At 47.8% G+C, this 22775-nt stretch overlaps 2 protein-coding genes and 1 long non-coding RNA gene across 4 annotated transcripts in view; 2 read left to right on the top strand and 1 right to left on the bottom strand.

Moving 5' to 3' along the window:
• Window positions 1–284: 284 nt before the first annotated feature.
• LOC116579661 lies at window positions 285–13007 on the bottom strand. 2 transcript variants are annotated; one of them, XR_004281366.1, is made up of 3 exons: window positions 12903–13007; window positions 12335–12444; window positions 285–709 (listed from the first exon to the last, which is right to left on the bottom strand). It is a non-coding gene; the product is annotated as an uncharacterized LOC116579661 (long non-coding RNA). The 2 variants fall into 2 exon arrangements; XR_004281367.1 differs by lacking the exon at window positions 285–709 and adding an exon at window positions 9455–10106.
• On the top strand, window positions 6319–7325 carry LOC116579660 (vacuolar protein sorting-associated protein 29-like). Its single transcript, XM_032325230.1, is given in 1 exon segment — window positions 6319–7325. A coding segment is annotated over 1 exon segment (549 nt). The 5' UTR covers window positions 6319–6403; the 3' UTR covers window positions 6953–7325.
• Window positions 13008–13197: 190 nt separating the features above from the next.
• Window positions 13198–22775, top strand: part of ST3GAL2 (ST3 beta-galactoside alpha-2,3-sialyltransferase 2) — a 48293-nt gene continuing 38715 nt past the window's right edge. The window contains 2 exon segments of the mRNA XM_032325228.1: window positions 13198–13447; window positions 19136–19371. The gene's annotated coding sequence lies outside the window, so the exon portion shown is untranslated.

Genomic DNA, 22775 nt, shown 5'->3' on the forward strand with positions numbered 1-22775 from the left:
TGTTCAAGGTAGGGAGAAAAAACGTAGAACCATATGGACAGGAAGACACTCGGGTCAAAAATAATGTATATGGGGCGCCGGGGTGGCTCAGTGGGTTAAAGCCTCTGCCTTCGGCTCAGGTCCTGATCCCAGGGTCCTGGGATCGAGTCCCACATTGGGCTCTCTGCTCAGCAGGGAGCCTGCTTCCCTTCCTCTCCCTCTGCCTGCCTCTCTGCCTACTTGTGATCTCTTTCAAATAAATAAATAAAATCTTTAAAAAAAATAATGTATATGGACACATAGTATTCATAACAGGATGGAGACTGCTAGGGATCGAGATGGGCAAGGAGAACTTGAGTTTCGTAGCTATTGTTTTAATTTTTCTTTCAAGAATGTACTTTCCAAATCTTCTGTCCTCAGTAGGGAGCCTGAGAGGCCTTGGCATTCATCTCAAAGGAGATGAGGGACCCTGCTCAAACTCTATGTAACCTTAGCCAATCACTTGGCTACTCTGTCTCTCCTTGTCACCATCTGTAAAACAGGTTAATAACAGTATCAAATACCTGACATTGTTGTGAGGATAAGATAACTTTCTGACTCCATAGTAGGTGCTCAGAAAGAGTCCTATTAATCATTAATAGCATTATTTTTATTGTTCTTCTCATGTTGCCTCATTAAATCAGGGTCTTTGGTTTGTCCGTGATTGTATCCTCAGTCCCCAGAACGGTGCCTAGGACATTGTAAGTGGTTAAAATAATTTGTCAGACGAATGAATAACCAACAATTCCCTAGTCCGCCCCCACTACCCCACCTCCTCCCCCAAATCTCTCTCCTTCCCTTTGTCTTCTTCCCCTGGGGTTGTTCCCCCTCTTCACTTGGCCCAGGTCTGAACCCCGACTTCAGTGCCTGCTCTTTGTCTTCTGTGAACCCAGGAAGCCTCCAGGGAAGTGATGAGCTTTCTCCCACTGCTGCTGTTCTCAGCAATGCAGATCCCCACTCTGCAGTGGAGTGGAAGGCAGGGATGCCTCTAACTGCAGCTCTGGCAGGGGCTCCCGGAGATCCGTGTGCCCCAAGGAGCTCAGAGGCAAAGGGGTTCACCCCACTTCCTAGGGCAGGCACACTGAAGGGGGAGCTCCAAAGGCACTCTGGAATTCCTTGGTGTGAGTAGCAATGATACTCAGAATATTTTTAATAAGATGAAGCTCTGAGCACACTCTTTCAGCAATAGACATACAACACGTACCTCTCCTCTATACATAGTCCCACTGTCTCGGATAGATAGACCCACAAAAATAAAAGTTCTGATACTATAATTTAGGACAGAGTATAGTGATTAAATACGAGCGTGAGAAATCAGACAAATGCTCCTTAATTTCTGTTACTTTCTTACTGAGTGAGCAAGACACTCAACCTCTCTGAGCCTTATTTTCTTCATCTGTAAGAATACAAGAGTATTTGCCTAATCAGCTTGTTGGGAGGATTATGCACTAATGCACACAAAAGGATTAGCACAGTGCCTGGCCAGAACAGGCATCCAATTTCCTTATTAAATGCTGCAGGAGTGTGAAGGCCCAGGTCCAGGAGGGCTTCCTGAAGGAGGTGCAATCTGCAGGGCCCCAGATGAGATGCATGCCTGCTGCTTGTAGCAGGAAATACCTCTGGGAGCCAGGACTACCCACAGGGATATCCTAGGTTGGGCTCCCTAGATGTAGAGCCTGAGACATGGATTCTTGTGCAAAGGATTTATTGGGGCGGTGAGGTAAGCAGGATTAGGGCAGGGTTAGAAGCCAAGCAAAGATGTCTAGCCTCGGTCTGATCCTACAGTGAGCTCTGGGGCATAAAATGCAACACGAGGTGTATCTCTCTCCAAAGTAAGGGAGCTGGACTTTGTACCCCACATCAGTCATTCATAGGCTATGGGCCACTGGGAGGTAGGAAAAGGAGCAGCATAATTTCCCAGGCCCATCTGGATGAAATAGTTCATGTGGACTGAGGACAATTCTCTGGAGAAGAGTAAAACTGTGAGTAATTAGCTGCCAACACAACAACTGAGAAAAGTGGAGAACGGGTGCACCATTGCTGTAAAGGGTGTAGCCCACAGCATTTACTACAGGAAGAGTAGAGAAGACATAGGGACTAGCTGAGGAAAATGGAGAGAGGATATTAAACTCTTGTGCTGGGATTTCCAAGGAGAAAACAAAGCAGCTGGTATGGTTTTTAAAAATTATGTTTTTAGGGACACCTGGGTGGCTCGGGTCAAGAACTCTGGATCCTGGGATTAAGCCCCACATTGGGCTCCCTGCTCAGTGGGGAGTCTGCTTCTCCCTCTCCCTCTGCCCCTCTTTCCTGCTCGCACGCTCTCTCTCTCTCTCTCTCTCAAATACATAAATAAATAAATCTTTAAAAAATAAGATTTCTTTATTTATTTGAGAGAGAGAGAGGGAGCACACAGATGGGGAAGGGGAGGGGCAGAGGGAGAGAGAGAATCTCAAGCAGACTCCACTCTGAGCAGGGAGCCCAGTGCCCAGCTCAACCTCATGACCCTGAGATGATGACCTGAGCCAAAAGCAAAAGTCCAATGCTTAACCAACTGAGCCACCCAGGCACCCCAAGTGTTTTAATTTTTAAAATATCCAACTCTTGAGGGTGCCTGGGTGGCTCAGTGGGCTAAGCCGCTGCCTTCGGCTTGGGTCATGATCTTGGGTTCCTGGGATCGAGTCCCGCATTGGGTTCTCTGCTCGGTGGGGAGCCTGCTTCCCTCTCTCTCTCTCTGCCTGCCTCTCTGCCTCCTTGTGATCTCTGCCTGTCAAATAAATAAATAAATAAGATCTTAAAAAAAAAAAATCCAACTCTTGATCTCAGCTCAGGTCTCCATCTCACAGTCTTGAGTTCAAGCCCTGCATTAGGCTCCATGCTGGGGGTGAAGCCTACTTTAAAAAAAAAAAAAAAAGGAAAAAAAATTAAACCAAAGACTTGACAGACTAAAAAACGAGCCCTTTCTGCAGAGCTTTTAAATGTACTTCATCATTTAGTGGACCCTCTTCCCCAAATCCTGACTGCTACCATTCACAAATATCTTGTGTAGTATTTTCAAAAGAGAGCTTCTGTAAGATGTTAACAAGGGTTGCTGCAAACCACAAAACAAAGGTAGACAGGCTTATTTTCTTCTCACAACTTTAAGAAATCAATATACTGGATAAACAAAGTATAGTATATCTATGCAATGGAGTGGTATTTGGTCATAAAAGAATGAAATATAGACACATGCTGTAACATAGGTGAACCTTAGAAACATTATGCTAACTGAAAGATGTCAGACACAAATGACCGTATTTTGTATGATTCTATTTATATGAAATATTTAGAACAGTGAATCCATAGGGATGGAACATAGTGGTTGCCAGGGGCTTGGGGAAGGGAGCATGAGGCATGGTTGCTTAATGGGTACTGGATTTTCTTTTGGGATCATGAAAATGTTTTGGAACTAAATAAAAGTATTGGTTACAAAGCATTGTGAATGTACTAAATGCACTGAATTGTATGCTATAAAGTGGTTCATTTCTGGGTGCCTCCTCCAAAAAAATTAAAATTAAAATAACAAAATGGCTAATTTTATGTTTTGTGATTTTCACCTCAAGTTTAAAGACAGCCACAAAAGCTCAGTTGCTAATGGGGTATCACTGCTCTCAGGCCTTCTCAATGGACAAAGGTAGGGAAAAAAACACCTGTATGCATGGATAACTTTACACTCATGTATAAAGCATTTCACACACAGGTTAGAGAATCTTTTTTTTTTTTAAGATTTTATTTATTTATTTGACAGAGATCACAAGTAGGCAGAGAGGCAGGCAGAGAGAGAGGAAGGGAAGCAGGCTCCCTTCTGGGCAGAGAGCCCAATATGGGGCTCGATCCCAGGACCCTGGGATCATGACCTGAGCTGAAGGAAGAGGCTTTAACCCACTGAGCCACCCAGGCGCCACCAGGGAATCCTTTTTATAGGAGCAACCTGCACACCTTTGAAAAGGCTGATCCAGTGCATGGAACACTGGTGGGAAATGGTTGCCCTGAAATGATCCCCCAGGGCACTAAGGATGGGCACAAATGGAATGATGACTTCTATTTTAGTCAGCATCTTTGTTCTGCTGTTTCATATAGCTTTTTTGAGAAACTACTTCTCTGATCTGTACCTCAATTTATCCACCAGAATAATGGTTTCCATTGCTATAACTGAAAGGACCATTAAAAAAAAAACTTGGTATTTTGGGGGTCCCTGGCTAATGCAGTCAGCGTGTATGACTCTTGGTCTTAGGGTTGGGAGTTTGAGCCCCACATCGGGTGTGGAGATTAAAATAAAATCTTAAAAAAAAAACAACACCACCAAAACCTTGATATTTTTAATGGTGTGCCAGATTGCTTTGCTAGATCTCAATCTCTTAGAAGGTAGGGTGCGATTTTTCAATTTCATAGTGCCCTCCATCGTGCTTTGCATATAAGGAATAGGTAATACATATTATATATGAATGACCTTAGACAAGCCACTTAACCTCCTTGAGCTGCCTGCCAATTCAGTTCTGCCAGAGACTAAGAAATAATTTCATTAATTTAATCAATATTTCTTGAAGGTCTGTTTTGACCTACAAAAGCCAGTCCCCTGCTCTCCAATAGTTTCTTATCCACTGAGCTAATGATAACAAAAGACACCATCAGTTGAAATGTCTTCAATCTATCCATTGACTCCTTAATTTGGATCATGAATATTTATTTATTCATTTGTTTGTGAGAGAATGAGTGGGGGGAAGGGGCAAAGGAAGAGGGAGAGAGAATCTCAAGCAGACTCCATGCTGAGCATGGAGCCCAAACTGGGGCTCGATCCCAGGACCCTGAGATGATGACCTGAGCTGAAACCAAGAGTCGGATGCTTAAGCAACTGAGCCATCCAGGTGCCACAACATACAGATCACTTTTAATCTTTGCTCACAGGGTGTTGTAACAAATAGCCATCCCTGTATGCAACTAAGAAAATGTGTAAATAGGATACTTTCTTACAAATTGCTGGGTCAAATGGTGTGTGCATGTGTAATTTGAAGATATTACTAAGTTACTCTTCTTAGAGGCTGTACCAGTTTCCAGTCACACTCACAGCATACACGAATCCTGTTCCCCACACTCTTGCCAAGATAGTTATCAAGCTATTTGGTCTTTGCCAATCTGATAGGTGAAAAATGATATTTCAGTGTGGTTTTAATTTGCATTTATTTATTCAGCATGAAGCTCAGAAAATAACGGTTGGTGAGGATGTGGAAAAACGGAAACCCTCGTCGCTGCTGGGGAAATGTAAAACAATACACCCATTATGGAAAATACTATGATGGTTCCTCCAAAAATTAAAAACAGAATTGTTATATGATACAGCAATTCAACTGTTGGGTATATACCTAAAAGAACTGAAAGCAAGGGGGTGCCTGGGTGGCTCGGTGGGTTAAGCCTCTGCCTTCAGTTCAGGTCATGGTCTCGGGGTCCTGGGATTGAGCCCCACATCAGGCTCTCTGCTCGGCGGGGAGCCTGATTCCCCCTCTCTCTCTGCCTGCCTCTCTGCCTACTTGTGATCTCTCTCTGTCAAATAAATGAATAAATTTAAAAAAAAAAAGGAACTGAAAGCAGGGACTTAAAGAGAGATTTCTATACCCATATTCATAGCAACTTTATTTGCAAACGCCAAAAGATGGAAGCAACCCAAGTGTCAAATGATAAATAAATGGATACAATGTGGAACATACACACAATAGAATATTATCCTGCCTGAAAGAGGAAGGAAGTCCTGACACATGCTACAATGTGGATGAACATTGAGGACATTATGCTAAGTGAAACAAACCAGACACAGAAGGACAAATACTGTCCTCATGCTGATATGACTTCATAGTCAAATTTATAGAGATGGAAAGTAGAATGGTGGTTGTCAGGAACTGGGGGGAGGGGAAAATGTGAGGAGTCATTGTTTAAGGGGTACAGAACTTTTCAGTTTTGCAAGATGAAAAGAGCTCTGTGGAGCTCACTCATCATCACTCGGTGGTGATGGGGGCACAACACTGTGAACGTACTTAATGTCACTGAACTGTGCACTTAAAAATGGTTAAGGCAGTGGGAGCCTGGGTGGCTCACTTGTTAAGTGTCTGCTTTTGGCTCGGGTCATGATCCCAGGGTTCTGGGATCGAGCTCCCATCAGGCTCCCTGCTCAGTGGGAAACCTGCTTCTCCCTCTCCCACTCCCCCTGCTTGTGCTCCCTTTCTCTCTGTCTCTCTCTCCCTCTGTCAAATTAATAAATTAAAAAATCTTTTAAAAAAATGGTTAAGGTGGAGTCGCCGAGGAGCCCGAGGAAGAAGGCGGTGGCGGTGCTGGTAACTGAGCGGAGCCCAGTGACAGGATGGCTGGGCACAGATTGGTGTTGGTATTAGGAGACCTGCACATCCCACACCGGTGCAACAGTTTGCTGGCTAAATTCAAAAAACTTCTGGTGCCAGGAAAGATTCAGCACATTCTCTGTACTGGAAACCTTTGCACCAAAGAGAGTTATGACTATCTCAAGACGCTGGCCGGTGATGTTCGTATTGTGAGAGGAGACTTGGATGAGAATCTGAATTATCCAGAACAGAAAGTTGTGACTGTTGGGCAGTTCAAAATTGGTTTGATCCATGGGCATCAAGTTATTCCTTGGGGAGATATGGCCAGCTTAGCCCTGTTGCAGAGGCAGTTTGATGTGGATATTCTTATTTCGGGACTCACACACAAATTTGAAGCATTTTAGCATGAGAATAAATTCTACATTAACCCAGGTTCTGCCACTGGAGCATATAATGCCTTGCAAACAAACATTATTCCTTCATTTGTGTTGATGGACATCCAGGCTTCTACAGTGTATCAGCTAATTGGAGATGATGTGAAAGTAGAACGAATTGAATACAAAAAATCTTAAAAGCCAGGCCTGTCTTGCTGGTTTTTTTTTCATTCCCCTGTTCAAATCAAGTAATTAAACATATGAGCCACAAAATTGCATCACTTTTATAATATTTTGCAGTAAAATATATCATCTTATTTATACAATGTTCTAAGCTTCTTGTAAACTATAAGAATATATTCTGTTTCCATATTTGATTTCTATGAAAAAATGTCCATCATACAGTAAATGGTCGTGCGTTAAGAAAAATTTATCCTTGTAAATATCTTCAAAGTTGATTATCCGGAACTTTATTACAAAAGTAGTGCATGAGGAAAATGAATCTAGATTTTCTTGTATACGTTTTTCTCTTCAGTAATAAACAGTTACCTTTCATTTATTTAAAAAAAAATGGTTAAGGTGGTAAAGTTCATGCTATGTGTATTTTACTACAATTTTTTCTTAAAAACAGAAGCTCTGCATCTTTCATATCAGAGCCATTGTGTTTCCTTCTTTTGTGAACTGTTTATATAATTTTTACATTTCCTATTGGGTTCTTGGTCTTCTTACTGATTTACAAAAGCATCTTATATTGGTGCTTCACCTTTTTTTTTTTTTAACTTTATTTATTTGACAGACAGAGATCACAAGTAGGCAGAGAGGCAGGCAGAGAGAAGGCGGAAGCAGGCTCCCCGCTGAGCAGAGAGCCTGATGTGGGGCTCGATCCCAGGACCCTGAGATCATGACCTGAGCCAAAGGCAGAGCTTAACCCACTGAGCCACCCAGGCACCCCAGCTCTTCACCTTTTAATACAAATTCCAAAAATGTCTCCCATTTTCTATTAACTTGGTTTTTGGTGGTGGTGTTGGTGATGGTTTTTAGCGAGGTATGAGGTGGAGATGTCACTGAAAAAGGTTTAAACCATTTTATTATGGAAAACTTCAAACACATGCAAAAGTAGAAAAAATATTATAATGAACCCCAAGTAACCATCATCCCCCCTACTCCAACGATGATCAAACTTGTATCTTTACCTTCATCCAACCCTGAATTATTTTGAAGCAAACCCCAGACACCTTATCATTCCATAAATTGGATTTCAGGATTTCAGTATATATTATTAAATGAAGTCTCTTAGACAAAAAACTAACCACAACAACATGAGCACACTTAAAATTAATAGCAATCGTTTAATATCCAAAGGTCAGTGTTCCAAGTCTCCCCTCCTTTTTAAAAATGATTTCATCCATTTATTTGACAGAGAGCCCAAGCAGGGGGAGCAGCAGGCAGAGGGAGAGGGAGAAGAAAGCTCCCCACTGAGCAAGGAGCCTGACTTGCTCCATACCATGCCCTGGGATCACGACCTGAGCCATGACTAGCCAACAAAGCCACCCAGGTTCCCCAAATTTCCCCTATTGTAAAACAACTTTTTTTGTTGTTTGAATAAAGTCCATACATTGTGATTGGCTGACAGGGCCAATTTAAAATTTTAAAATTTACAGATTCTCTTCTATATATATATATTTTTTTTTAATTTAAAAGGTATTCATTGAAGAAACTGGGTCATTTGTCCTGTATGGTTTCTCACTGCATTTTCTTGATTGTATCTTACATGGTTTCAAATAACCTGGTCCTCTGAGACCAGCATATTCTGTATATTGGTGTTGTTAGCTTTGGGGTGATTTCTGTCTTCAACACTACTTTCAGAGTGTCTTACTTCTATGGATGAAGTATGGTTGTCTTTGTTTTTCATGAAACTGAGAAGCATTGGTGATTTTTACTTCAATCCACTAATTTAGTCACTGTTGACTTAATTTTTTAGCAAATGGTTCCCCAATTGTCCCTGCATCATTATAGAGTAATTCACCTTCTCTTCTGCTTATTTAAGAATGTATCTTTACTACATGCCAATTTCCCTTTGGTATTTAAGCTCATTCCTATGAGTATTTGAGCTTACTTCTAGACTGGCAGGTCTGTCATTGATCTATCATACCCTTTAAGAGTAGACTTTATAATATGTTGACTATCTGAGAGGGCTAACATCCTTTACTACTGTTAGTTTTTTAAACATTTCCTGACTACTCTTGCTTGTTATTTTTCCAAAAAAATTTTTTTTAAGATTTTTTAATCTTTTTTTTAAACATTATTTATTTATTTGACAGACAAAGATCATAAGTAGGCAGAGAGGCAGGCAGAGAGAGAGGAGGAAGCAGGCTCCCTGCTGAGCGGAGAGCCTGATGCGGGGCTCGATCCCAGCAGTCTGGGATCATGACCTGAGCTGAAGGCAGAGGCTTTAACCCACTGAGCCACCCAGGCACCCCAGAAGATTTTATTTATTTATTTGACAGAGAGAGCATAAGTAGGCAGAGGCAGGTAGAGGAAGGAGAAGCAGGCTCCCCACTGAGCAGGGAGCCCAACATGGGCTTGATTCCAGGACCCTGGGATCATGACCTGAGCCCAAGGCAGATGAGTAACTGACTGAGCCACTCTGGCACTCCTATTTATCCAAATAATTTTCAAAAATCAATTTATCTACTTCTCTCTCCCATCTCCAAAAAATGAACAAAAAGAGCAAACAACCTGCTAGTATTTGTACTGGAATCACAATAATTTATAGATTAACTTCATTTATTTTTTATAGTCTTCCTACCTAAGATCATAGTATTTTTTTCAATCTTTACAACAGCTCTAAAAAATGAGGTCTTTGGGGGCGCTTGGGTGTCAAAGAATGATTCAAATCCAAATGCTACCCTGAGGCAGTTGGGGAGAACCTTCTGGAGGAAGGAAAACTCAAGGTAGACTTCAGACAGGCAGAATTTGGATGGGCGGAGGGGATGGGAAAACAGAACCAGCAAGGGTAAAAGGGTGAAGCAATGTGACATCTAAGTGGGAAGTGGTAAGGGTGATGATAAGGGTCTCTGTTGGAGCTGAGGTAGAAAGAAGGTCTCTTTGCCCTGTCCGTGAAAGGGCATCTTAGTTCTCCCTGAACCATCTGCCAACAGAGATTCGGGAGACGAGTGTAAACTCAAAAATTCATGAACCTTCTGCATGTGAGGGAATGTTGTCATGGCACGTGACTCAGGTGCAGAGGTCAAGCCCCTTTAGGAAAGGCCTGGCAGCTCGTTTTATGGAAAGAGCACCGGGTTGCATGTGGATGACTTAGCTGCCACTGGCCTGTGATGGAGACACAAATCTAAAAGCAGAAAAGCATCCCAGAGTTAACTTTAGTCAAGGTCCAACGCGTCTGGTGGCCACTTGGCTACTTGCCCAAGGACCTGAGAGAAACTCACCCTTTTGGCCCTCAGTGGAAGGGTGGAACACTAGAATCTGGGCCCTGAGGACTCAGTGTACCCACCCCTTTTGTCAAAGATAAACAAAGCCAGACACCAAAGTGTTACGCCAGATTTTAACCAGGAATATACTACTGCAGTAATGAAGGGGCCCAGTGTGAACTGAATTCCGTTTCAGTTTGTAGAGGTGACACATTTTATTTTAATTTTTTAAAGATTTTATTTATTTATTTGACAGAGGGAGATCACAAGTAGGCAGAGAGACAGGCAGAGAAAGAGAGAGGAGGAGGAAGCAGGCTCCCCACTGAGCAGAGAACCCGATGTGAGGCTCGATCCGAGGACTCTGAGATCACGACCTGAGCCGAAGGCAGAGGCTTTAACCCACTGAGCCACACAGGCGCCCTAAGGTGACACATTTTAAAGAGAGAATGAGGGAGTCCGGAGGGAGGTGAGAGTAGCTCTGGAGTCAGGGAAGTGAAAAATCACGAAGGATTGGTGGGTGTTAATGATTAGGCCTGCTATCTGTTAGGAAGTTAGGATGCAATCCTCCCACCGAGGCTGGGAGACCCAGGCCCTACCCTTCCTGATGATTACATTTCAAAGGAAGGGCTTTCAGGTCCTGGGGAAAGGCACTCCCGAGCTGTGGAAGCTACATATACATCTCAAAAGGACAGAGGAAGGAGTCACAGTTGCAAGCCCTTTGTAGTAAGTGTTTAAGTTGGAGTAGTCACCTATCTTCTGGGGTTGGCTACAGCAAACAACAAATCCTTTTCGCAGCTTTGAGGTTTAGCTGGCCTGCACTTGAGAGGAGCTATAGTCATCCTAGGGATGTGGCTTTGAGGTGTTAGAAACTGTTACTGTGTTTAAGTCTTTACTGTGCAGGGTGGAGGATGTATGAAATTGTTTGTGTTGAGGAGTGTAGTTTTTATAGACCAAGCTTGAGGCCTATGGAAGAAGAGAGCTCAGACCAGCCTGGCTGAAGTTCAGTCAAGCAGTGAATCTTTGTCACCTTACAGCTGGTAGAGTCTAGGATTGTGTCTGAGGGTGATGGTCACCAAGTGTTGTCTTCAGGGGTTTGTAGTTCCCAGAACTACAAGGTCAAGGAGAGCCTACCTGAGAGGTCAGGAAGCCACCTTCCCATCTTTCACCAACCCAACCTGTTTCATTTTTATTTATTTAATTTTTTAAAGATTTTATTTATTTGAGAGAGAGAGGTTAAAAAAAAAAATGAGTGGGGGGCGGGGACTAGCTGACCCCTCACTGAGCAGGGAGTCCAATATGGTGCTCAATCCCAGGACCTTGAGATCATAACCAAAGCTGAAGTCAGATGCTTAACCAACTGAGCCACCCAGGTGCCTCCCCAACCTGTTTTAGGTTGTAGCCCACCCAGTGGGAGTGGATTCTACTGAGCTCACTGTACTCCCCATTTGAGATCACACTCCTTGGCTTACATACATGGAGGGGAGGGGCAGTTACCACCAGAAAACCTCCCCAGCTTTAGAGAAAACACCAAGGGCTAGGATCAGGAACACCTTTCAATCAGATGGCCCACACCCTATTTTTCTTTCCAGGATGAACTGATTTGTTTATTTATTACAATTAAAAAGAGCACTCCTGGGGCGCCTGGGTGGCTCAGTGGTTTGGGCTGCTGCCTTCGGCTCGGGTCATGATCTCAGGGTCCTGGATCAAGCCCCGCATCGGGCTCTCTGCTCCGCAGGAAGCCTGCTTCCCTCTTTCTCTCTCTCTCTCTCTGCCTGCCTCTCTGCCTACTTGTGATCTCTGTCTGTCAAATAGATAAATAAAATCTTAAAAAAAAAAAAAAAAAAGCACTCCTGTGCTAAACTACGCTAGAATCCTGCCTTAGGCAGCCTGGCTTTTCTGAGACTAATATTCCACAGCAGACCCATCCTTGAAGGACAAAGTCAGAACTAACAAACAGCAACAGTAGCAGTTCTCAAAGTGCTTCCCCAGACCAGCAGCCAGCAGCCTCACGTGGGATGTTGCTAGAAATGCAAATTCCCAGGCACACCTTAGAGTTAATGAAACAGAAACCTCCAGTGGGGAGCCAGCTGTATTTGAGCAAGCTCTCCAGGAGAATCTGATAACACGCCAAAGTTTGAGAACCACTGACCTACAGGCTTCCGCTCTGCCAGAGGAGATGAAGCTTGGAGGACGAAAGTGCAGTCGACCTGGAGCTTCTCGAAGGTTTGAGTTAGGTTTGGAAGTTGGGGAAGGTCCCTGCTAAGAGAAGACATGGAAAAAATATTTAAAACCTGTGCGCCTTACCCTAAACAGTAGGGAGGGAGCTAAGAGCATCTGACAAAAGAGAGTGAGGCTGAACGAGGTGCTCCAGGAAACCCACAGTCTCTCGGCTCCTCTTTCCCGGGTGGGGAAAACCCCACGCCCACGCCGCTCCTGGAGCCCCTTCTCCTCTTGCCTGAGCACAAAGGCCCCACCACAGCTCCTCCGGCTTGGAGAGCCCGGGCACGCAGCCAAACTGGTCTCAGGTCATGGCTCTTTGGGAGCGCTAGTGGCAACTGTACCCAAGGCTCTGTTCGGGGGCCGGGAGGCTTCCCCTTCAGCTGGACTCGGCCGCATCTGGCCACAGACGCGTCTGAGAGGCATCCTGGGCTACAGTTTGCACCTCCCTCGGGATCCAGGTATTGAACCCGAGCCCGGAGCACCGCAGAACCCCACACCCTCTGTTTCAAAACGCCGGGAGCCCAGCCTTCTGGGAATGGAGATTTCCCATCCCCCGCCGCGCCGACCCCCACCTCCTGCGCGGTAGACAACCCCCCTCGGATCCCGGACGAACTACAAAGTCCACAATCCCTATAGCGCGCGCGCTGTCTTCCGGGAGCTGTAGTCCTGAATGTGGCGCGCCCCTAGCGGTCCAGCGCCGGCTGCACTCCATATCCCAGCATGCCCGCCCCGGTGCGGGTGGAGGAGGGTGGGGAGAGACAGAGAGGATGTGAATGGGGAGGGGGCAGTCGTCCCCTTCCCCCACCCTTCCCTTCTAGCCGGGCTGGGGTGGGGGGAGGGGCCGGACTGAGGCGGCGGCGGCGGCGGCGGCCAGCTCCGGGAGGGCAGAGCCGGCAAGGGCGGGACTGGCCCGCTGCGGACGGACGAGGGAACCGCGGAGCTAACGGGTCCGGACGCCGCCAGCGGCGGCGGCTTTCTGCACGGGCGGAGGCGGCGACAGGAGCGGCGAGCATGGCCCGCGCGGCGCCCGGCGCTGACTGAGGTGCGCGGGCGGGATGAAGGCGGGCGGGATGCGGGGCGCCCCGGGCCCCTTGCTGCCCGAACCCCTTAACGCGCGGGCAGCTGGCTTGGCCCAGCGGCCCAGACCCGCCCGGTCCACCCCGACAACTTCCCCAGGGTCTGGGCTCTGGGTTGCCCCATGGGGGCGCGGGTCCGCCTGTCTTGGCCTCAATCCCCATCCCCGCCTTCTGCTTCTGCACCTCGAGCCGCTCCCAGCCCTTGAGGCGCGACTGTTCCACTCTTTGGTGGCAGCCCCCAGCCCCAGCTCTGGGAAGCGCTCGCTGCCCCAGTCCCGACTTACTGTCCACTGGCTAGTTCGTACCCCCAACCCCTGCGCGCTCTTGGCCTCTGAGCTACCTGGACACCCCTGCCCCGCTTCTCTTGGCCACAGGCTGTCTTTGCACCATCAGCACCTCTCTCCTCTTTCCCCTACTTGGCACTCCCCCCAGCCACCCCCATGGCCCAGTTCCCTCTGATGAGACCTAACAGCTTGACCTCCTTCCTACTTTGGAGAAACTGAGGCATGATATGAACCAGGAACTTGGCCAAGGCCATGCCCCAGTCCTATGAGGGCTGTCCTGAGCCCATGCTTTGGAATGGAAGTCATTTTTTTTCCCCCTTCAGCCATTCCACTGTAATGGACCGGACTTCCCAAGCCTCCTGATGCATCCCTGGGCTGAGCTCGCTTTAGGTTCCCCTTTAGCTTTCTACCACTTCTGCTAACCCCATCCTCCTTCCAATAGCCCACTTCTGGTCCTCTCTGCCTGTGAAGAGTCACCCACCCATTGCTTCTTTGCTCAAGTTAGCCTTTCAGTTTCTGTTCTTGCCAACTGCATCCATCTCCCATCTTGTCTCTTGCTTTACAGTTGCATAAAGCACTGAAGAACAGAGTCTAAGGTATTGGGGAAAAGGGGGAAGAGAAGTGCTGGTGGCAGAAAGGGAGTGGCTGCCTCTTCCAAACAAAGCCTCTGAGGGGGCTTCGGGGCACTCTGGGGTCTCTGGGAAACAGTCCTTCCTTGCAGGGTAACTCACACTCCTACCTTGTCTTTGGGACAATTGCCTAGACACCAGTTGGATATTCCTTTCTCTTATTATGCCTGGTGGGCTCTGAAGTCCCTCTGAGATGGAGGGAACCTCCTACCTTGGTAGAGATGGTGGCATAAGAGGAGTCTGGGAGACCACACCCCTAAAACTTATCGAGATTCTGCTGCTAACTTTGGAAGGGGTTGCTGGTTCGAGGAAGGATGCCTGCGTATGTGTGCCCCGAGTACTTTGTGGAGGAAGGCACAGTGTCTGTAGGCAGTAATCTCGAGTTTAGTCGTGGTGTTCAGGATCTGAAGGGAACTGGGAACCAGGGCTCAGAGAGGTGGTACAGACTTGCCTAATTCAGGTTTTTGTTTTCTAGTCTTCCTTTGGCAGATTTGCCTTTGGGTCACCCCTTTCCAGCCCAGTCTTCAGTTTCCCTGTGGGAATTTGGGGGAGGGAGGGAAACCTGTGAGCCATCAGGGAGTCTGCTGGGGTCCTGAATGAGCAGTCTTGATCTGAACCCGATGGCTAGCTGCTTCAGCAGTCCCTCTTTGATCCCTCCCCTTTGGCTTTCCGAATAGGATGCCTTTAACCTTGTAACTTGAGATTAGAGGAAGAGAGGCCAGGGGGCCAACTGTCTGTGTGTTTTTATCTGCATCTGCACACTCGTGTGCAAGCTTGCCAGGGGCCTGTGGGAGTGACCCTGCCCAGGAATGCATTGTTGTGATGTGCTGTGGCATGTTCATGGCCCTCCAGGAACTTTCTGAGCCCAAACCTCCAATAGAGCCATTTTCCAAGTCCCTAAGAACCACTGGGTGTGGCCTCGTGGGAGCATATCCCCACATGTCAAGCTTCTGGACCTGAGACATGCCTCTGGGCAAGGATCACTCCTCTTGAGAAAGCTACCCGAGGTGGAAGAGTCCAGGATAGCAGCATTGGGGGTGGGTTTCCAGGTTTTCAGAACTGGTGTTCTCTTTTCCCAGCCATGGCAAGAGAAGGTCTGAGGGGTAGGAATCTGAGGGAGAGGGGTGGAAAGTGATTCCCTCGACTTCTTTCATGCCACCTCCTGCCTAGTGTATTTGTGTATTTCCCCATTAAACTGTGGAAGTTCTTCACATGTGTCCTCATTTCTGGAATACCATCACCCGGCTCGATCCTTGGTACATAGCATTCAGCAAATGTTTGAGTTAAAGCAGAGGATCATGCCATGAAAGGTTTAGGACAAGGTTCCTCATATTTGAGCTGGCGTCAGACTGCACCGCCCCCCCCCCCCCCCAGAGCTGTTTAAGGCACAGATTGCTGGGCCCCACTCCCAGAGTTTTCTGATTCAGTCAGTCTGGGTGGGGCCTAGAATTTGCATTTCTGCTCAGCTCCTCAGAGAGAACACTTTGAGAACCACTGGTTTGGGCTGTCACAGTTGCTTGGGAGATTAATCCAGGCAGATAGAAGTCTTAAGAGGGACTTCTGCCTTGCTTCCCCAACCCAGGCTTGTTCTGGCTGCTACACTGAATTGGCCTTTGCCTTTCATTCTGATGCTAGTGTTGACTAGGTTAATGGTAGGGGTGACTTGCAGTGCCTGAGCTCCCAGTCCCACTGTAACCACATAGCAGACACTATCCCTTGGTTATTTGAAGGAAGGCCCCACGAAAGCAGGACATTTAGGAACTAAAGCTTTGGAAAAGGGATGGCTGTGTGGACATGGGGAAGCAGACGCTGAACCACACCATCATTTGCCCTGACTCTGTCTCTCAGACTGAGAAGGTTGGAGTATTTGCAAGGTGAAGTCCTGCCATGGTCGTGCCCTGGGCAGGACGCCTGGGAATCTCTGAAATTTAGAAAAGTGGGAGGAATCACTTCCATTGTGCTTTTACTTTGTGAAGGATTTTCTACTATTGTTTTTAAGGCAAATCTAGATCCAGGTGGGGTTACCTAGTAAACCCTGGGACTCCTGATTCCAGCCCTCTGATAGAGCATCTGTTTCATTTTTGTTTTTTGATAGAGCATCTGTCAAACCAGCTACTAATAGCTAGGATAATGGCTGGTGTTAACTGTGTGCTTACTGCTAGCTAGGCGTCATCCTAACTGCCCTCACATTGAAAGTTTAGCATTATTGTCACTACCTCATAGACAAAGTACTGAGACCTACAGAAATTACGAGACTTCACTGAACTCAGATGGTTCAGTAAGTGGAGAAGCCGGAATTGAGACTCCAGTCTTTCTGATGACACACTCCACATTCTTTGTCACTCACTGTCTGTTTTGCCCAGTGATCCTGTAATTGTCCTTTGGGTTGTCTTCCCGCAGAGTCTGGTGAATTTTACTGAACCTGAAGCTATGCTGGGTTCCTGGAGTGGGTGTTGTGGAGGGAATAATGACCAAGTCATTGTCCCTTAGGAGGGGGCTAAGGCAGGTACCCTAATGTCTACAGTGGAAGAAGGCAGAAGGGACAGCTAGTGGCTTGTTGCTTTAAAGGAAGCCGAAGCCATCCCCATAGAGGGTTCAGAAGAGGCCTTTGGGCTCTGAAGGGGCAGGTAGAGCTTCAGCAGTGCCTGGGGGCTGGAGAGGGGCCAACGGGTGCTGAGGGTGGCCATCGTAGCATTTATAGGGAGTTTTCCCTTTTGGCTAGAACATAGGAAATGTATGTCAGAAAGTACTAAGAAAATCTTCTTTGGTTACAAGCAACAGCTTGGCTGATTTTGGCAGGAAAGGACTTCCTCAGAAGATTGTGGGGACTCCCAGAATCAGAGAGATGACTCAACACCCACGTCCCCTCCAGGGTCTCAGAGTGGGTACGGCAGGAACCAAAGGCCAGCTGACTTCAAGGTAGCGCTACCGCCAGGATAAATCTGCTGCAGCCCTGCTCTGTAATTTTGTCACCAGGGCTCGGGATGCACATCCCAGGGAAGAGATGTCTGGTTGGCCCAGCCTAGCAGGGCGGGCTGGGGGCATGGTAGGCAGTGCACCCAGACTGTATCGAAAATTTCAAGTCCCCAGAAGAAGAGGAACTGGGCACTGCAAGAGAGCAGTCCAGAAAGCCACTAGACAAGGACTTGACTTGGCAGGTGGCAAATGGAGCACTTAGTTCTGACAAGTTCTTGAGCAGGCAAAGGGCAGACTGGGAGCAGGATATATATAGCTGGTCATAAGGGGAGGAGGAAACAGGAAACCGGGTAGATAGGGTCCAGGTGAGATATAGTGAAAAGCTGGAATTTGGCAGCAGACATGGAAAAGAAGAGACTGATTCTAGAGAGATTGCCAAAGTAGCTATCATCTTGCGGAACAGACACTTGGTCGGCTGGGGTTTGACATTTCAGTGCCCGTGTGATGAGGTTGGTCCCTTTAGCTGACGTGGGGAAGTCAGGAGGAGGAAGAGTTTGCAGGAGAAGGCGATGCGCCCCTGCTTTGAAGGAGCTGTGGACAGGATGCCGATGGCACACCCGGAGCCTTGGTGAGCTCATCACTCCTGACTCCACTCTGCCTAAGGTTGGGGCCTCAGCCCTGAGGACGTGGGACCCCAAAGCCACAGGACCCCTGCATATCCTGAAAGCACCTCGACTTTGTGGCCAGCGCTGAGCACGCCTGCATCTCTTCTCTCCGCCCATGAGCCTGCCTTCCCCTTCTCTACTCTCCGTTCCATATCCCAGCTTCCCTACACTGTGTTTTGCAGACCTGAGCCCTTAGCAACTTTAAGGGCCCAGCTCACCTCTCTGGGGACCTGGATTTTTGAGTTTTCCTCCCTTTCTGCTCAGAATGCTTGTTAACAATAAGTTCTTGCTAGCTATTAGGGCAGACATCTCTAAGTGACATTCTGGAAAGAGAGGGTCTAAATTTGCTATCTGGGGAGAGCAGGCTTTTCCTCCAGTTATGCTGTGTTCCCCAGGGATGCCTGCATGTGTCCCTAACCAGCCATTCTAGAGTACTTCTTGGTGCTGATTTATGAATCATTATCATAATTACAACATATTGTCAGTGGAGACTTCATGTTGCCATTACAGATCTCCTCTAAGGCTCTGGGGCATAGGCTGGGCTTCGGGCCACCCCAACTTGCTAGCTGAGAACTGTGGAAATTTTTTCTTACGGGAATGGGAGGGAAGGATCAGGGTCCTCTCTGGGGCTGGGGCTGGGCAAGCTGTTGCCACAGCTTATCCCCCCGGATTCTCTGAAAGATGGTCATCTTCCTGGAGTCAAGAAGACTATTTCCCTCAGTCCCAACCATTGGCTTTCAAATACATGTGATCTTTTGCCATCTATAAATACAGTGCATAGTACTGTGGATAATAAGGTGAACCAAAAACAAGGGACATTTAGAGAAAAATGTAATTTTAGTTTTGATAACAAGGATAAATTTTTATTTGTGTATAGTAATATTAAAACAAACAAACAAACAAAAACCCAGTTTTGATATTGAATGCTACAAACATCCTCAACCCAGCTTTTTCCTTTAGGGGGATGTGACTATGCAAGTGAGGAAGCCCAGGGAGGGTAAGCGATTTCGTGGCTGCTGAGGTGGGAAGGAAGCCAGAGTCAGTCAGTCTGCAGCCCTGAGGGGCTTTGTTCTCTGTCCCATAGTCCTCTGTTTTTCGTCTCTTCCTGGGTTATCATCTTTACCCATTAGGGTCTCTCTTCTCCTTCTCTTCCTCCATAGGATCAGGGTAGGAAGCATCCCAGAGGGACCCTGAAAGTGGCTCCACTGAAACGTGGAGCTTTTCTCCTGCTCCCAGAAAAGCAGCAGGGCATGAGAAAGAGCAGGGCGCCCCGAGCTGTTGTGGCATGACATTCGGACCCCAGAGAGCAGTCCTGGTCCTGCCCTGCCCTTCCTGGAATCCTTCAGCTGTCAAGTCCTAGCACCACCAGAAGGCAACAGCCTCCCAGCCTCACCAGGTCAGTAGCCTTCCTTTTTTATTTTTTATTTTTTTTTTAAGATTCTAAAGATTTTATTTGACAGAGGGAGACCTAGCAAGAGAGGGAACACAAGCAGGGGGAGTGTTAGAAGGAGAAGCAGGCTCCCAGTGGAGCAGGGAGCATGACGTGGGCCTCGACCCCAGGACTCTGGGATCATGACCTGAGCTGAAGGCAGAAGCTTAATGACTGAGCCACCCAGATGCCCGGTCAGTAGCCTTCTGAGGAAGAAAATCAGCAAAAAGTGCAAATAGCTAATTGGTCTAGGGGGAGCTGTTCTGGTGAGGAAAAATCAAGTTACTTATTTGTATGGCTAAAGGGAATTTGGAAGGCCAGTGAAGAAGGGAGGATGGGAGGTGGTCGTAGAAGGAGGCACAAGGGAGGGGACAGGGACATGAGTCGGAGATGTCCCCTTCTCACTCCTTTCATCCCCACGGCTCCACCCCCACTCCTCCTTCCTTCTTTTTAGGCTTTCTTTGGGTTGAAAGGGACGTTAGTAGAACTTTGAATCTCCCCTGACCTGTAAGTGAAGTTCCCTCCAGCCTCATTCCCACCCAAGTTCAGTTAAAGACAAAATACCAGGCCTTTGATGCTGATGGTGAACTAGAACCAGAGTCAGGAGGAAATGAAAGTCTCCACGGGCCTGTGCTGAGTCCTTCAGCTGTGCGGGTAAAGCAGCAGCCAAAGGGTATGAGGCTCTATGGGCAAGGCAGGGGAAGGGAGAGAGCCCCTGAGGCCCTCCTGGTTCCTCTCTTGCTTGAGTTCTCTAGGGAGCCGTGTGAGTCTGGGGCTGCCAGGCTGTGAGGGAGTTTCCAGGGGTGGCCTTTTCTCTGTTATGTTCTGTCCCAAAGGGCTTGGTGTGTCCCCAGACCCACACCTGTGTCTTCAGCCTATGGCTTCCAGGGGCCTCTGGCATCACTTAGGGAGAGACCCTAGGTACCCCAGGAGAGAATGAAGGGGGTGAGGAGAGGGATGGGGGCCCTGTGCAGGCTCTTCCAGCAGAGTGGAGGCCCCGTCTTCCTTAGACGGGAAGACGCTGTGAAATGGGGAGTAAACAGTTTACATCAAGAAGGTTCAGCCAAGGGCTAGAGTGGCAGCTGTTTGATGAAAGAATTTTCTCAGTGCCTGAGGAATAATTCACGCTTGACCCTAAAGCAGCAGTGGGCAAACTTATAAGATGAATGGGAGTTTTAATCTCTCAAGTGGCATTTCCTCTGCATAACAAGAAGATTCCTCACATCCCTTCACATCTGGGGGAGTTTTTTTTTTTTTTTTTTAAAGATTTATTTATTTATTGGACAGAGTGAGAGAGATCACAAGTAGGCAGACAGGTAGGCAGAGAGAGAGAGAGAGGAGGAAGCAGGCTCCCCGCTGAGCAGAGAGCGCGACGTGGTGCTCCATCCCAGGTCCTTGAGATCATGACCTGAGCTGAAGGCAGAGACTTAACCCACTGGGCTACCCAGGCGCCCCTGGGTGAGGTATTTTGAAGGGCGTCTTCTTCCACCCGAGCCATCTATCTTAGTAATAGTAGTAGTAATAGTAATCCTACTCATCTGGGATCTGTGGGCCTACCCTCCCCTTTACGCTGTGCAGAACAGGTTGAAGCCAGTAGGCCCTGCGTTAGCAGCCTGTGAGGCCAAGGTGGAGGCCTGGGCTGGCTCTGGACTCCAGGGTCTCAGGGCAAGGCTCTTCGACTTTTCTAAAAGGGAAGCAATTTATTTGGTGAGGGGGCCCTCTCACTGATTTTCACAGCCCAGGGCCCAGTCCGACTGTGTGCATACACGGCCCTTGCTGCCTTAGCTACCCAAAGGGCTTTGATGCTGTGTGACTGAGGCCGAGTCCCTGCCTCTCTCGAGGCCTCAGAGTCCTGCTCCAGGAATACAGAGTTGGAAGACCTTTTCAGGGACTTGCTCTTAAGCCATCTGGTAGAAAAACACTATATCCTGAATGAGACAGTGGTGCTGTGGACCCAGGATGCCACTATGTGGCATTTATGGGAATCAATTTGACCTTTCTTCTAACCTGCTTAGATGATTAAACAGCAGCCAGCCTCCTCTGGTGTCTCTGGAGACATTGGGCTCTTGTAGCTGGGAGATCTGTCCCCCAGCCTCCCATTGGCCTCATGCTTACCTCCTCCTAATCTTTGCTCTGATTCTGTACTGAGTTCTGGCAGAAAAAACCATCTGGTCTCTCATCACATTCCTCCCTTCCTACGCTGGCCACCGGTTAGGTCCCAGGGTGACTGTTTATAAGGTTCCTGTTTCTGTTCCCAGCTCCCTCCCCCTGCTTATGCCCTGGGCTCTGCTCTAGCCAGGTTTCTTTTTTTCCCAAAGCCAGGGTGGGAGATGAGATTACAGGCTGATCACAGGAAGGGGCATATCAGTGGCAGGAATCCAGGGCAAGTTTCCCAGGAGTTGAGAACACACCTGGACGCGGGTGGGGGAAGACTTCATAGTAGAGAGAGGAGGTTGGCGAGGAAAAGGCCACACTCACCAGGAGGAAAGGCCTGATCTGAAAGGGCAGGGCATGACTAGGGACCTTGGGGAGACTGATTTGGACAGAGCATAAGGTATGTTGGATGATTGCCAAAGAAAAAGGGGCAGGATGGAGGGGTCTGGCTGAGAAATGGGCCCCAAAACCCACTCTGGTGTAGGAAGGCACAGGCTTTCTTGCAGGACTGTGCTGGTCACGGAAGGATTGTGCATGCTGGAAGTGTGGGAGGGATTGTTAATGACTGTTTGTTCTCCACTGGCTGTGAGGCTGCCAAGGGTCAGTCTGATAAGAGAGAAGAGATAGACTCCTTGAGTTTTATACTCCCGACAGCTGCCTTCTCTCAGCCGGCCCCACAGATACTGACAGTCTATTGTGGCGCTGCTCTTGGTCTATCTCCTCCTCTCCTTCCTGAAATACACAGTCTCTGGCTTTGGCCCAGCTGGGTTTCCCCTGCCTGGCAGCGGGAGCCTAGTCCCATCTGTGGTCAGATGAGGCCTGCACTGGGGGAGGGGTCAGTCCTAGCAAGACCATGCCAGTTCTGAGCCTGACCAGGGTGGGAAGCCACCCCAGGTTGGGATCAGGGCTCTGGGCTAAGCCGTGACTTCCAGACCTACCTGGTCCATTTTGGTCTCAGGATTACTTGCTACCTCTCAGCCAGGTCTGGGGCCAGAAGGCATTTGGGGAGTCCTTCCTTTGTCCTAGAGCATTAGGAGGTCTGGCCATTTTGCTGGGAGGGTTCAGAGATTGGGGGGGGGCGGTGTAGGGTCTGATGGGATCTGATACGATTTGCATTTGCAAAGATCACTTTTGGCCTATCTGTTGAGAGTGCATTGGAAAGGTCTCTAGTAGGTCTCTGGGGCTTCAGTCATGAGGGGACTAATGTAGGTGAAAGA

This window comes from Mustela erminea, chromosome 19, assembly GCF_009829155.1.
Source record: "Mustela erminea isolate mMusErm1 chromosome 19, mMusErm1.Pri, whole genome shotgun sequence".
Classification (NCBI taxonomy): domain Eukaryota; kingdom Metazoa; phylum Chordata; class Mammalia; order Carnivora; family Mustelidae; genus Mustela; species Mustela erminea.